The 17,168-nt window shown below is 32.3% G+C and overlaps 1 protein-coding gene across 1 annotated transcript; it reads left to right on the top strand.

The window, feature by feature from the left end:
- Positions 1–8,088: 8,088 nt before the first annotated feature.
- Positions 8,089–14,064, top strand: LOC134714112 (uncharacterized). The gene is made up of 3 exons (XM_063575358.1): positions 8,089–8,748; positions 10,402–10,502; positions 12,936–14,064. The coding sequence occupies exons 1-3, from the start codon at positions 8,128–8,130 to the stop codon at positions 13,147–13,149; spliced, it is 936 nt and encodes a 311-aa protein (XP_063431428.1). The 5' UTR covers positions 8,089–8,127; the 3' UTR covers positions 13,150–14,064.
- Positions 14,065–17,168: the final 3,104 nt, after the last annotated feature.

The following is a 17,168-nucleotide window of genomic DNA, read 5'->3' as shown; positions in this document are numbered from 1 at the left end:
ATGCTTAAAAGGAAGGGGAGACAACAAATTTTGATGTAAAAATGAAGAAATAGAATGCTAAAGTAAATGCAAATAAAAATTTATATAGATATAAAGTTTGGGGTTAAATTAGGAATTTAATTATAACTATTTCCTTGGTGATGTTATATTTTTACACATATCAAGATATTTGGTTTATTTTGATTACCCAGTAAATAAGTTGAGTACACCTCAACAATAATTTTGATTAATTTATTTTCAAACTATTTTTTAATATTGTATTTTTTCCACAGTTTTCCTTATATTATACAGAGTTGTCATATCTTTTAAATGCCCTTTTTAAAAGTACAAGTCAAACTGAAGATTTATATATTTTTGAAGTACTGTAAATATTTTTAAGGTTTTTATTAACTAATTGAGTTTATATTAAGATATATTTTGATAGACACTATTAAATGATAAAATACAAATTTCTCAAACCAGAAATGATTATAAAAGAACAGGTCTATTCAAAATAACTGACAGTACTGAGGATTCTTCATTATATACCAGGAAAATATGAAGAATCCACACTGTAGGTTCCGAGACCACAATTGTCGTCCCTTCATTTTCGTTGTACCAATATAGTCCCTAGTGTTGACAGTGGGTTACTTGCCAATATTTTTCATACCCCTTCCAAATTTATTTCTCCATGTTTTATGCCTCAAATTGGAAGTAAGGTGGGGGGTGAAATTACACTGGGTGCAATCAACAGTTTTTTCTATGACGTCATATTTTGAGGGACCATGCATATGGGACCATGCATATGTGACCCTTACTGGTGGACTGATTGATAAACATACTTGTATAAAACTAGATATCACTGGAATCAGAATGTTCTCTAGTTTATAATGAAATAAAAATAATGTGTTCCTTGAATATATTATAAAATTTCAGCCAATTAACATGAGGGAAAAAAAGGTATAATTTTAACATAAAAAACTTGAAATCAGGTCATGTGCACACCCATGAAGACATGATCCATGCACATTTTTCATAATCAAAACTATGAATTTTGTAGGTTTTTACCTGGCCTTTCAAAAAAATCTTGTTTCATGGTACGGTCTCTTGCTCAGAAAAGAGCTACAATGGCTGCAAATAAGTTTTCAATTTTCACTGTTAAAAAAACAGTCTGTTTACAGTGTTGTCTCCCCTTGAAACATGTATATTTAATATAATTTTTTAAATTATTTCCATCATTCAACCTGTTTTAATTGAAAGCTAATTAACTAATTTTTACAATCAAATACCCAAAAAAATTATACTTTTTCACCAAGTAAGTAAATAAACAGAGGTTTCCCTCCATGGTTATTTTTAGTCGGCGAATAACCCCTAGTTTTTAATATGAAACTGTTTATAGCACCCTTAAGGCAAAACTTTGTATGCTACAAATTAAAAGTTCTCAGCTTTTCTGAATCTGCACTCTATAATGATTAAAATGATGTCTTACTTTAAGGATTGTGACCACGAATAGTGAAACTACAGCTCTTTTTTTATGTCCCGTAGTAGTGGCATTTTGGCCAGTGGCAAACAGTTTAACTAGCAAATTTCGAACATTTCCTGTATCACATTTTCATCAGTTTTACAAAGAAAATAATTCATAAAACAGGGTTTCTTTTGAATAAATAGAATAAAAACTATGAAATTAGCATGAATAAAGGTACCTAAAACATATTTTGTACCTAGTATTATATGAACTAAGATAAGGCTGAGTTGAGAAAAATATTGAAATGGTGTTTTTCTAAGAATGGCACTTGTACCTTTTTGACTATAAAAAGTACCAAATATAAAATATAATGAATAAAAATGTATGTTTCTCTGATCAGTAGTAAAGGTCAAATTAGAAAATATCTACACTTTTCATGTGCAACTTTTAGTTTCAAATAAATGAGAAATTGAATAAAAATATCATGACGTCGCAAAAAGATGAAAAACTTCAATATTGGCACAGAGTCTTGTTTTCTTATTTCTGGTTGCTATGTACAAATCTGTAATATTTGCATTAAATATACCAAACTGATGCTTTTAAATTAATGTATACATGCCATATAATATTTTTCAAAATTATTTTACTCCATTTGCTAACACATTTCTATGCTAAAATATCATTATATTATATGTTTGTCCCTTTAAGGGTGCAAAAATGTTTTTAATACGAAACTGTTTATAGCACCCACTGTAAAATTTTAAAGGAAAGTAGTGATTGGTCCCACTGAAAAAGGTTAAAAATTAGAACTTTGGAAGCTGTCAAAAGATTTCAAGACGCCCTAAACATAAAATTGTCCATATTTTGAGTTAGAGCCAAAGAAGTTTTCTATAATTTTGATATAATTTGTCCCAAAAGCAGTACAACACACTAAAAATTTCATTAAGAAAGTGCAGGTGGGATTTTTTTAATTTTCATTTATGTTCTGAAAGAAATGCACTACAAATTAATTGTGGTCTCGGACCAGTACTGTCAGATATTTTGAATATTTTTTCCCCTGATCTTAATTGTCAAAATGATGGACAACAGTGACAAAAAAATATTTGCTGTGACGATATTTTTTTTAATTTATACACCCCTGATGAAGCAGATTGTGCCAAGTTTACTAAGTGTATTTTGTATCATAAAGAAATATAATATTATGATTTATTGGTAAATAAAGTTTATTTGAGAAAACCTATTTCATATTTTATTTGATATAAAAAAAACAGAAGATGAGGAATGATTGCCATTGAGACAACTTTCCACTAGATACCAAATTACATAGATTTTTAACAAGTGTACAACCTTCAACAATGAGCAAAACCCATACCACATAGTCAGCTTATCAATATCCATTGAATTAAGCCTGGATGGCAACTAAAGAGGAAAGATACTTCTGTGGTTGAGGGTATGACACAGATGATTTATGGGAACATATCCGATATCATCTATGAAATAGATATTCCATAGTAGTCAACAAACTTGTGATGGCGTCCGTTAAATATACCCTTTATCGTCATTTTTTACATTTTTTTCGTAAATTTAGGTTATCTTTTACAAAAATCTTCTCCTCTGAAACTACTGGGCCAAATTTTACCATACTTTGCCACAATCATCATTGAGGTATTTTTTTTAAAAAAATGTGTTCGATGACCTTGCCAACTAACCAAGATGACCGCCATGGCTTCAAATAGAACATAGGGGAAAATGTAGATTTTGGCGTATATAACTCTAAAACCAAAGCATTTTGGAGCATATTGGACCTGAGGTTAAATTTTGCATCAATTTTAGATCTATCTGCCCTGAAATTTTCAGATGAATCTGACAACCAGTATTTGGGTTGCTGCCCTTGAATTGTTTAATTTTATGGAAATTTTGGGATTTTTGGATATTATCTTGAATATTATTATAGATAGAGATAAACTATAAACAGCAATAATGTTCAAAAAAGTCAGATCTACAAATAAGTCAAATGACCTAAATAGTCAGTTGACGCCTGAAGGAGTTGTTGCCTTTTACAGTCAATTATTAATAATTTTCCTAAATTTTGTAAATTTTGGTATAATTATTTTAACAAAATATTTTCATCTGTAACTAATGGGCCAAGTTCATTATAGATAGAGATAATTTTAAGTAGCAAGAATGTTCAGTAAAGTAAGATCTACAAACACATCACCAAAACACAATTTTGTCATTAATCCATCTGTGTCTTTTGTTTAATATTGGCATAGACCAAGGTGATCGACACAGGCTCTAAAGAGCTTCTAGTTTATTTTAGAAAAGTATGAGACGTTCTATGACATTCCACTGATTCATCAGCTTTCTGCTCAGACACTGGTGACGTTTTACAAAGTCAGAGTAGAAGCTGCAAGCTCTTGAATACCGAATAAGTTAGGAAATGCAGATGAAGTAACTTAGTTGGCATATTGTTACTAAGGTGGGGGAACTTAATACATTGTAATTTCAAAATAAAAATCGCCTCGTTTGTCATATATTCTGGTGCTGAGATGTCTGTGTATGTCAAATTCGAGGTATAAGTCTAAAAATGAGGCGGAGGAAAACCGTGTCTGATTTTCTTTACTTTCTAATTCTGGGGATATATTGATGGAACCCAATCAGAATAGTTCGGATTGTTAATGGAAAGAACAGCAATATACTAGTATCTGAATGCGAAATTAAATAACCTGGCTTATTTGATCTTCTCATTTTTGACAAGTGGCTGAAGTAACTACGATTCATATGAAAATAAGAAGAGGTCGGCAAAGAGAGGCCCACAGTTCGTTCCCATAGGAATGTCGACAATTTGTTGAGAGAGTCTACCTCCGAATTCTACAAATTTATTGTCAAACTCAAGCTTACTGATCACTTGTTCAGCTGTGTAGCATATTTTATCTTTTTGTTCGCCAATAATAAAACATGCCTAAAGTAATTAATTTTGTACTACCATTTTATGTTGAAATTTATGTGGTGAAACCAACTATTTAAATTCATGTCATGAAACCAACTATTCTTTCGAACAAAGTTAAGATGAACCTGAATATATTTTTCGATTTTGTAAAACCTTCTTGTATAGCCAATTAAACCTCACAATTGTATGATAGTCCAATAAAATTCCATTATATTGACAACATTGTATGAACAAACATAGACATATAGGTAAAAATGTCAGGAATAGGTGTACAGGACAGTGGCGAATCCAGAAATTTCCATAAGAGGGGGCCCACTGACTGCCTAAGAGGGGGCCCGATTCGGTCATACTTCAGTAATTCCCTATATAAGAAACCAATTTTTTCCCCGAAAAGGGGGGCCCGGGCAACCTGCCCCCCTAAATCCGCCTCTGCATTGAACACTATCACTCCAGTGTAGATAAAAAGAGAATAGTAGGTAAACATCAACTACACCTAAGATACAACACGTCTTATGTCTTACAAGTTGTAAACTTTGACAGAAACAGTTAAAATTAATCTACCTTTAGACGAATTTTAAAAAATGAATACATGTGACCTCAACATAAATTTACAAAAAGGACCGAACAATTGTTTATTCTCTATTGTTATAATTATTTTTCTTTTACGGTTGTGTTCCATGGTCCTAATTCACAGTGTTTATATATTCTAACTCGTTCGCTATGCCTATGTCTGTAGTGACGAAATCGGTTTCAATGAACGTCAATTACTGAAAACCTTCCTTCGAAAAAACAACTTATTCGAAATGGATATCAGTTTAGCACTGTGACAAGCTCTTTGAATATTGTTTTTATCGATATAAACATTGAACAAAAAAACCCAACTCAAACACGAATTCAAATGTTCAACGAATGCCATATAACAGGCACTGGCTACGGTTACATGGAAATGTAACAATAATAAAAATATTATTGTTACATAGGAGACTAAATGCCGGAATGCAAAGGCGGATAAGGAACCGATTAATTACGAATGTAACAATAATTACTGAGGCTACGGTTACATGGCGTTATTGTTACATGAAAAACAGCAATTAAACTTAAATCTTGTATAGTTTTGTTGCCTTAATCTTGCATATGTACGAAATAATACTTGTACTAATGATAACTAATAAATATTATCGTTAACAAATGGTGTTTAAATTGTTTTTTCTAACGTATAAATGGCTTTAGTGTTTTAAAGATACTACTTTAAATAAGTAGTGCCAAAGGTGAAAATATAGTCCAATGGTTTGTTGTTGAGAATTCGGGCTGAGAAAAGTGTTCACTTTAAGTTTTTAACTGCACACCTACTCGTATTACTGTCATTATACAATGCACAATGGATGAAGAGATTCTTGTGACCAATTTTGTTGTGGGTGAAAAATTTAAAATTTGGGATTCGTTTGAAACAAAATTGAAACAATATCAAGACACAAATTTCATTCAGCTATACAAACGCAGTTCTAAAAAAAATGATTCATCTATAACAAAGTTTGCTAACTGTGAAGTAAAATACTGTGAATTTCGGTATACATGTATCCACGGAGGACGTAATTTCGTTTCAAAATCAGATGGAGCTCGTCCAAACCAAAGGTAATTTATTTTAACCCATAAACGAATATCAATGGGTCATAATATTTAATTCGTTTCATAATTCAAAGACTTTAAGTTATGAGTTAGAAATGCTCCAAAAACCACTTACTGGATATGTTGAAAATGTCATTGCAAATAAATAATTAAAGAATTTATATTTAATAATTGTTTGTATTGTAAATATAAAATAAATGTCTTTAATTTTTATTATCTAGTATATTTTAATAGACCCATCGTATAGTGCTGTTTTTCATGTAACAATAACGCTATGTAACCGTAGCCTCAGTAATTATTGTTACATTCGTAATTAATCGGTTCCTTACCCGACTTTGCATTCCGGCATTTAGTCTCCTATGTAACAATAATATTTTTATTATTGTTACATTTCCATGTAACCGTAGCCAGTGCCTATTTTCAATAGGCTGTGTATACAGAGATTGGCAACATCACGAAATCAAATACCCACGAAAATGCAAGTTTTCAGCATTCCACGAAAATTGATACCCACGAAAATAAATGAGCACGAAAACACATGAAGTCAGATGCAGATTAACCTTACATTGAAACATTTTGGGATACATATTCCCTTGACGCTCTCCGCAATTTAACAACATAATTTTTACACGTAAAGAGCTTTTAACTGCAGCAATTCAACATGAACAGGCTGGAATGATTACTACATGGCAGGGTATAACAATGACATATCTTATACAGCTGCCAATAGTTTCTGTTGGGTGTCATATTGAGTGGTGGTATTTGTCTGCGACACGCTTCAAAACTGAGATTTAAGCTTTTAATATCGCCTTACACCAAAACTATAGTATAAATTATCTGTAGATTATGAAACAAAGTATATTTCGCGGGCATTTTCTAGTTAATATAAAAAAAAAATAACACACGCACTTGCCTCAGAAAAAATAATAAAATACTAATCTGTGTCAAATAATAAAAAATACAGTCTTAAACTAATCATGACATATTTGGTCTGGTAATCAAATAATCAATATAAAACAGCATAACAGTTATTTTCCGGCGTTTTGCATTTGCGCCGATCTGCATTTCATTTGCGCCGATTTTTTTTCATTTGCGCCGATTTTTTTTCATTTGCGCCGATTTTTTTTCATTTGCGCCAATTTTTTTTATTTGCGCCGATTTTTTTACAGGTAAATTACAGGTGAATAGATATAAGAAGATGTGAACTCTCAATCCAAGTCATGTTATTTTTCATTTATCATTTTAGACCTCTTACATTAGCCATTTGTACAAATGTAATGAATTGTCAATCATAACATTTATATAACTGTTGTCCCCTGCTCACTATGGGGAGATGGAAGATCTACAAGATACACCTCAACACTTTTTCCTTGACAGTACCCATAGTTCTTTAATCTCTGTCTTTCGGACATCTGCCACATGTTTATGCTCGATCAGTGTTTGGACAATAGAATCCGTGGTGACTCTGGCTTTAACCGTTATGTTATGTTTCAGGGAACTTACCCTCCGATATGTATGCACCTCAATGATTAAAGAATTGCATGACTCCTCGGCTCGTTTCAGTGTGTAATATGTCCATCATGTACAACGAAGTTCCAGAACAATATGAATCAAAATTAACTTAAACATAAATGAACAACCAGATTTTATCAATGGTTTAGTACAGTGCATGTACAAGTATTAACTTACCTTTAAATCTAATTAGGAGCAAATGAAAAATCGGCGCAAATGAAAAAATGAAATCGGCGCAAATGTCATACGCCCCTATTTTCCTTTTGCTCGGATTTCAAAAGTTTTGTTGGCTTGCTCGCTTTTTTTGTATAATGTTTTCTCAATCATTGTACCGTTAAGATTGACAACTTCAATCAATAGGTAGGCAGGGCTTCAGCTTGTTTAATGTTATTGGATGCTTGAGCAACCCTTCACACAAACAAAGCAAGCAAGCTAACCAAACATTTGAACTACATGCATTAGGAAAATATCTGTAATAATCACAGAATCAAAAACCCCATAAGGAAGATCATATCTATGACGTTTCCGTCGCATTGACAACGCAAGCCATTCTAAACGTAACGTTACCAGTGTCTGGCAAAGATGCAGAGCGGTAATGTTTAAATTCTCGAATCTTGATAATGTTGGATCTAAAACAATAAAAGAAGAAAAAACTGAGGAATTGCCATGTGAAAAGTATCCAATCATATCCAATGGCAGACGATTTAAAAAAGATTCTCGTAAATGGCTTCACAAGTCAACTAACAATAATGAGCCAGACGAAGGTTTAGACACTACAGAAAAAGCACTTGAAGCAAGCGTTGAACGAAATGATGTATACGACAGCTGTAATGGGACAAACAATCGCAAGTCTGTATCATTTCTAAAGTCATTTCTGGAGATGGACTATCCAAAAGATACACTGACTAAACCAATTAAAAGTTGCATACGAAACGTAGAAGAAAATGCTCATGGTCCGGAGATGTTCAGGCGTAAAAATAAACGAAGACTGGTTTCTCCATCAACCGGAAAACAACAAATAGTCCGCTTCAACGATTCCGTGGAATATAAACTAAGACATTTTATACAAATGAGTCATAGTTTCAGAACGGTCCCACAATCAGAAAATTCGTCTTGTCATAGTACCAATGGGGATAGTAACGGTGGTGGTTCTAACTTTACAGATGCCGAATATACAGGCACCAATACCATAACTAACTTAGCATGGAATAGTGAGGTACTTACTTTGTTAATTTAATATATATAGATCAATGTCATTTTTTCTAAGTTTTTTCTAACGGTTAACTTATTTAACTTTGGAATCGGACTTCGAAGACCTATTGGTGTTTTCTGTTCTTTCACGGGTCGGTTTGTTGTCTCTTTTTCAGTCCTCGTTTCCATTCTCAATTTTACCTCACAATAAGAGTACAGGAGCGGATCCATGGTTTTGTTTAAGAGGTAAAACGGTATATAAACTGCGGAGTGGAGAGAAATGAAAATATTTTATGAACGATCCATGCAAAGATTATATATTTTTTAATCAAAGGGGAATAGACCTCTACGCCAACTCATTGGCCACTTGAATCCATCACTACTTTATAGACTGCATATACAAGTTACATTTTTGTTTATAACTTTTACTATCTTTAAAAAGGTGGATAAAAATACCATTGGGGGTGGGGGGGGTTCAAATCAGAGGCCTGTAATTCAGTGGTTTTCGAGTGTTGCTGTACATCATATTTGTTTTTCGTTCAGTATTTTGTACATACATGTATATTTTTTTATTTGTCATTTTGGGACCTTTTATATCTGCCATTGCGGTACGGGTTTTGCTCATTGTTGAAGGCCGTGTATGTTGACTTATAGCGGTTAATTTTTTGTCATTTGGTCTCTGTTATGGAGAGTTTTCTCATTGTAATCATTTCACATTTTCTTATTTAAATTTTTCATAACACTAGTGTTACAGGATAATGAGAAGACGGAGGAATTTTCGCATTTCCTTCTTCATTTTCTGCATTGGAATACGTTTTTCTTTGATTTATGTCATTCTTTGAAAGACAAAAAAAAGTTGTTCATACTGCACGATACACATGATAATGTTGTTTACTTATCCAAACACTCCAATTCCGCTTAATTCTGAGCAGTCTACGAATTAAGAAAATACTTGATCATACAGACGCTGCGCACGATGTTGGTACTAAAGTACATTTTCCTTCTTCATTTTCTGCATTGGAATACGTTTTTCTTTGATTTATGTCATTCAATGAGCGCTGTTGCCGTGCATAGTGAATAGGCTTTTATGTTTAAAATGTAATTTATCAAATGGTCTCAATTTTATTTAAAGTTTAATTTATATTATCTAAGAAAAACATGAATCTTAACTTTTAACATATTTCGTTTATAAAATCTGTTAAAATTGAAGTCAACTGAATAACGTTCAATCTAACTTGAGATTTTTTTTATTTGAGTAACGTCTTTAGCGTGTAACGTTAGGTAACACCAGTATCGTGCAACGTTTCTAAGGAGATTGCAACTACAAAATAAACTGCAAAATAATAGAGTGCTGCATATGGACAAAATTTTTAACTTGTAACAGGTCACCTTACAAACATTCATCGCATTGGTTGTTAAACATGCAGACATGGCACTTTTCTGTACGAAATCGGGTTCCCTTGCAGATCTTTTTTTATACAAATGCAATTAAATATTTTAAATGAGGCGTCGGTTGCTTACAATACATTTTTTACAATTTAAGTGTACAGTTACCGATTGACGACATTTCTCTGCGACATTCGGCGGTCCGCAGTTCATAATTGTGTTTTTATTTTCTTCAGTGTCCAAATTTACAAAAAATATGTATTTCAAGGTGCAATTTCTGATTTTATTTTAGGATAACAGTATTTGGAGGCAAGGAAAATGCGTTTCATCAGATGGATCAACTACACCAACGGCCTCCGCAAGTTCGTCTCCTCCATGTATTCCAATAAAGAGGTAAATAAACTAAGACTGAAAACTTATGAAAAAGAAAATGGTGTGATTCAATTCAGTAAAGTTCTGTTCTTCTATGTGGTTCTAATGGCGATTTGAGATATATACTCCCATGTAGAGATATATATCGGATGTGGTCTCAGCTTGTTACGTTTCTGCTGTTATCTCATATCATTTTAGAAAATATCATTTCAGAGATTCAGATGGTGAAAATCAGAATCGACCATCACAATAAAGGACCATGTCAGATTATGAGATATCTCAAATTAATGGAACAGAGCTGTCGTTTGTAGTGGTCTTGTCAGATGTCTGCTCTGATCCCGTATGCATGATATGGTCACAGGTGACAAGATGTCCCATATTTTCTCGGGTAGTGAAAAATTCTGATGTAGTCGAAGGATGTCGAATGTTATCTCAAGTAATGAGATTTTTCATGTAGTGTCGATGTAATATCAAGTATTGAGATGTCTGATGTAGTGTCGAAGCGATATCAAGTATTGAGATGTCTCATGCTGTTTCGCTGTGATATCAAGTATTGAGATGTCTGATGCCGTTTCGATGTGATATCAAGTATTGAGATGTCTGATGTCGTTTCGATGTGATATCAAGTATTGAGATGTCTGATGTATATAGGGTCGATGTGATATCAAGTATTGAGATGTCTGATGTAGTGTCGATGTGATATCAAGTATTAATATGTCTGATGTAGTTTCGATGAGATATCAAGTATTGAGATGTCTGATGTAGTGTCGATGTAATATTAAGTGATTTAATTTAATTTAAACATATTTATTTATAGTGGATTGGGAAACAAGTTTTGCTACTTATATTAATCCCTTTCCACTTTGCGGGTGCGAGTGCTGCCTTGTAGCGGCATTAGCCTACTCTTTTTCGAAATCTACAAGGGTGTCTTTAACGTGCAAGAGATGTGGCTCTCTCTTAACACGGGCCAGCCATTTATCGTCCCCGTCCGACGGACTATCATCGTTTCCTCAAGACTAAGTGATGAAATGTCTGATGTAGTGTCACGTTGTTCGGATGTCTGATGAAGTGTCAAGTGATTTAATGTTAGATGGTGTCTCTGGTACTGAAATGTATGATATAGTGTCACGTGTTAAGATGGATGATATAATGTCAAGTGATGCAATGTATGATGTGATATTAGGTGGTGGAATGTCTGATGCAGTTTCAAGTGATTGGACGTCTAATGTAGTGTCTGGTGGTGAGAAGTCTGATGTGTCAAGTGATGAGATGTCTGAAAAAATGTCAAGTGATTGGAGGTAAGTAATAAGACGTATGATGTAGTGTCAAGTGATGAGATGTCTGATGTTGTGTCAAATGATTAGATTTTTGATGATGTGTCAGTTGATGAGATGTCTGATGATGTGTCAAATGAAAAGATGTTTGATGATGTGTCAGTTGATGAGATGTCTGATGGTGTGTCAAATGATTAGATGTTTGATGATGTGTCAAATGATTAGATGTTTGATGATGTGTCAAATGATTAGATGTTTCATGATGTGTCAAATGATTAGATGTCTGATGATATGTCAAATGAGTAGATGTTTGATGATGTGTCCTTTGATGAGATATCTGATGATGTGTCAACTGATGGGATGTCTAATAATGTGTCAACTGATGGGATGTCTGATAATGTGTCAAGTGATGAGATGTCTGATGATGTGTCAAGTGATTATATGTCTAAGGCAATGTCAAGTGATGAGATGTCTGATGTTGTGTCAGGTGGTGGGATATCCAATAGGGTCTTTAGGACTGATCAGTGTGACCTTCAGCAATGAGCCAAACATATACCACATATCAAGCTATAATAGGCGATGAAATTACATGTATAACAATTCATACCAGAAATCTAACTGCCTGATTTATATAAAAAATAATGAACGAAAAATAAATATGATTTATAGCAACAAATGACTACAATTGAATTACAAACTCCTGGGGAAAGGCACATAAAGAAGATTGTGGGGTTAAGCATGTCCAAAGTTTCTTTCAAAATATCACATAAAGTGATAAACATTAGAGAAAATGTAACACAATATTCATGTGGATTTTTTTCATATTTTGGAACTTTCGTTGCAGAGATGCATGATTTGACATTTAATTGTGACTGATTTATAAAGTTATACTCAATACAACAAAAGGTGAAACTAAAGCTGGGCAGTATCAGTCCAGTGTATTGTATAAATGTTGGAGTTGGAATTCAATATCAACAATACTGATTATTGATGAAGTTTACTTAATGTGCAGTGGCAAATATTTCATGCATATCAAGGGAACTTAAATTCAAGTTTTATGCATATCAAGGGAACTTAAATTCAAGTTTTATGCATATCAAGGGAACTTAAATTCAAGTTTAACATTAAATGTAAAATTCTTAGATCTTTATAATTACTTGGAATTTTAAATCTTTTTTAGATCGAAAACGCATGAAGTAATTACAGAATACAGTGACAACAGCAGATCATCTTGGGATTCTACACCGAGTGTCCATGATTCACTATCAGATTTAGACATTACACCATGTGGCTCACCATGGGCTTCCCTCTCATTAGAGGATAGTATATTACTCAACTGTTCAGTGGAGTCATCGAGAGAAAATGCCTCTAGCAGTAATAACAAGAGTATATAAAATTTATATAAAATATGTAATTGTCTTTTGAGAGTAAGAAAAATCATGTGTTAGGATGAATTGTGAAACAAAAATGTTTTGATATAATTATGTTTATTTTTTATGTTCATTTGTTCACGATATGTTAGTATGAACAAAATTGATGGTAAAAGTGTGTATGTTTATTTGTACATGTATCATTTATTTCAATGTTTATGGCCTGAAATGAAGGACATGTAAACATGTAACACTGTGTGTGTGATACAACTCTGCTGATGGCATAGCATTTGTACAATTGATTTGTTATATTTACATGTGTGTATGTTTGTATGTGAGTATGTTAGTTGCATGATAACATTTTGTGACATATGGATTTCATTTGTACAAAATAAAGTTTTTTATCATTTTAGCAAACTTTTAGTAAGTATTATGTGTATCAGTACTAACATCGTTTTGAAATTATTTTTTTCTTTATGTAAAAATGAGTTTCAATTTATGACAACTTACATTTGGGGGGAAATCTCTCTTTTTTGTGTTAGTAAGAGGCTATCTTTTCTTTAAAACGTATAATCCTTTTCTGTATATATTTTCTTTTCTAATATATCTCAATTGCAAGGAATTTAACGCACACAAAAAATCCAACATAAAAAATGGCATCATTAGTTATATTTGACTTTTTCAAAGACTACGTACAAGATTTATTTTTTGAATTAATTTTTCTAAAAATCCATGCACATTCTGTAAAGTGTATGTAAAATCAGTGAAATTCTATATGTATATACTTGCTTCCATTTATTTGTTGTGTTTTAGTAATTTGCAGTGGTCGGTTTCTTTTATTATGCATATTATATCATTTTTGTATACATATTCTATTTTAATTGAATTGTTTATGTATGCAGGTTTAAAATTACTACCCATTAATAAATGTTTCTCTCATACATTTGTTATAATTATCTGAAGGTACTGATTCTTACAGTGCATAAAATTGAAAGTGGAAATGGGGAATGTGTCAAAGAGACAACAACCAGACAATAGAAGAATAGACAACAGCAGGTCTTCAATGCAGCGAAAAATTCCCACACCCAGAGGCCTCTTTCAGCTGGCCCGGGCCCCTAAACAAATATATATATAAGTTCGGTGATAATGCCATACTAAACTCTAAATTGTACACAAGAAACTAAAATTAAAAATAATACAAGACTAACAAAGGCCTGAGGCTCCTGACTTGGGGCAGGCACAAAAATGTGACGGGGTTAAACATGTTTATGAGATCTCAACCCTCCCCCTATACCTCTAGCCAATGTAGGAAAGTAAATGCAATGTACAATAACCTTGGTATGTTTTGCAAAGTACTTCTCATATGACTAAAAATAGATCATTAGAACTAAAGTGAAGAAGAATAGGGAAGATTCTTGCAATATTTTGGCCTTGTTCATGACATTGTTTTTAATATGAAAAAAAATTATCATGACAGTGGTTTGGATTTGCGGATTTATTGTCATTCATGGGATACTATTTTTTGCTGATTTCTTGGTTAAATGTGAACCAAAAATAGAAAGATTAATTCCCATATATTCCTTAGCAAATATTTCTGGCCAAATAGTAATGTCATAATGATAGCAATATACAATTGTATTGTGCACAAAATCATGAAATACATCATTGTTATCTCTCTAGATTATGACAAGGGAAATAACTCCATAATTTAAAACAAATTATCTATGTCGATCGTGACAAGGGAAATAAATCCATAATTTAAGATAAATTATCTATGGAGATTGTGACAAGGGAAATAAATCCATAATTTAAGATAAATTATCTATGGAGATTGTGACAAGGGAAATAACTCCATAATTTAAGATAAAGTATCTAAGGAGCTTGTGACAAGGGTAATAAATCCATAATTTAAGATAAATTATCTGTGTAGATTATGACAAGGGAAATAAGTTTAACTCCATAATTTAAGACAAATTATCTTTGTAGATTGTGACAAGGGAAACAACTCCATAATTTAAGACAACTTATCTATGTAGATTGTGACAAGGGAAATAACTCCATAATTTAAGACATTTTATATTTCTAGACTGTGACAAGGGAAATAACTCCATAATTTAAGACAAATTATCTATGGGTGCTATAAACAGTTTCGTATAAAAAACTAGGGGTTATTCCCTGACTAAAAATAACCATGGAGGGAAACCCCTGTTTATTAACTCAATTGGTGCAAAAGTATCATGTTTTTTGTGTTTGATTGTAAAAACTAGTTAATTAGCTTTCAATTAAAACAGGTTGAATGATTGAAATATTTTTAAAAATTAAATTAACTTTACATGTTTTGAGGGGAGACAACTTTGTAAACATCCTATTTTTTTGGCAGTGAAAATTGAAAACTTATTTGCAGCCACTGTAGCTCTTTTCGGAGCAGGAAACCGTACCCTGAAACAAGATTTTTTTGAAAGGCCAGGTAAAAACCTACAAATTTCAAACAGTTTTGATTATGAAAAATGTGCATGGATCATGTCTTCATGTCTGTGCACATGACCTGGTTTCAAGTTTTTTCTGTCAAAATTAGAGCTTTTTTCCCCCATGTTCATTGGATGGAATGTTTTTAATATATTAAAAGTACACATTATTTTTATTTCATTATAAACTAGAGAACATTCTGATTCCAGTGATATCAAGTTTTATACAAGTATCTTTATTAATCAGTCCACCACTAAGGGTCACTTATGCATGGTCCCTAAAAATGTGACGTCATAGAAAAAAACTGTTGATTGCACCCTATGTAGATTGTGACAAGGGAAATAACTCCATAATTTAAGACAAATTATATATCTAGATTGTGACAAGGGAAATAACTCCATAATTTAAGACAAATTATATATCTAGATTGTGACAAGGAAAAAAACCTCCATAATTTAAGACAAAAATATCTGTGTAGATTGTGACAAGGGAAATAACTCCATAATTTAAGACAAATTATATATCTAGATTGTGACAAGGGAAATAACTCCATAATTTGAGACAATTTAGGGTGCAATCAACAGTTTTTTTCTATGACGTCATATTTTGAGGGACCATCTATAATTGACCCTTAGTGGTGTTAATGTTAATGAAGATACTTGTATAACACTAGATATCATTAGAATCAGAATTTTCTTTAGTTTATAATGAAATAAAAATAAATTGTACTTTTAATAGTACCAAAAAGTTTTATCCAGAGAAAGTGGGAAAAACATTGCCTAATCTATGCATAAAAAACATGAAATCAGGCCATGTGCACACCCATGCAGACATGATACATGCACATTTTTCATATTCAAACCTGTATGAATTTCATAGGTTTTTACCTGGTCTTTCTAAAAATTTATGCTTGAGGCTACTTCGCCTGCTCCGAAAAGAGCTACAGTGGGTGCAAATAAGTGTTGCACTTTTCACTGCCAAAAAAACAGGATGTTTACAGTTTGTCTCCCCTTAAAACATGTGTATTTAATCTAATTTTTAAAAATTATTCTAATCATTCAACCTGTTTTAATAGAAGCTATTTAACTTATTTTTACAATCAAATATAAAAACATGATACTTTTTTACCAATTATGTTGATTAAAAGGGACTTCCCTCCAAGTCTATTTTTAGTCGGGGAATAACTCCTAGTTTTTTATACGAAACTGTTTATAGCACCCTTATGTATCAAGCTTGTGACAAGGGAAATAACTCCATAATTTAAGACAAACTATTTATCTAGATTGTGACAAGGGAAATAACTCCATAATTGAAAACAAATTAGTTATCTAGATTGTGACAAGGGAAGTAACTCCAATATTTAAGACATATTTTCTATCTTGATTATGACAAGGAAAATAACTCAAAAGTTTAAGACAAATTATTTATCTAGATTGTGACAAGGGAATAACTCCATAATTCAAGATAAACAACCTTTTCCATACATATATTTTTTTCAGTCATGCGTTGCCCTCCTAAATATTTCTCCAAGATATTGTGTATCACACGTTTTTTTACCAGCAAATGATAAAAATGAA

The sequence above is a fragment of the Mytilus trossulus genome, chromosome 4 (assembly GCF_036588685.1).
Source record: "Mytilus trossulus isolate FHL-02 chromosome 4, PNRI_Mtr1.1.1.hap1, whole genome shotgun sequence".
Classification (NCBI taxonomy): domain Eukaryota; kingdom Metazoa; phylum Mollusca; class Bivalvia; order Mytilida; family Mytilidae; genus Mytilus; species Mytilus trossulus.
This window is presented reverse-complemented; position numbering and strand designations above follow the sequence as displayed.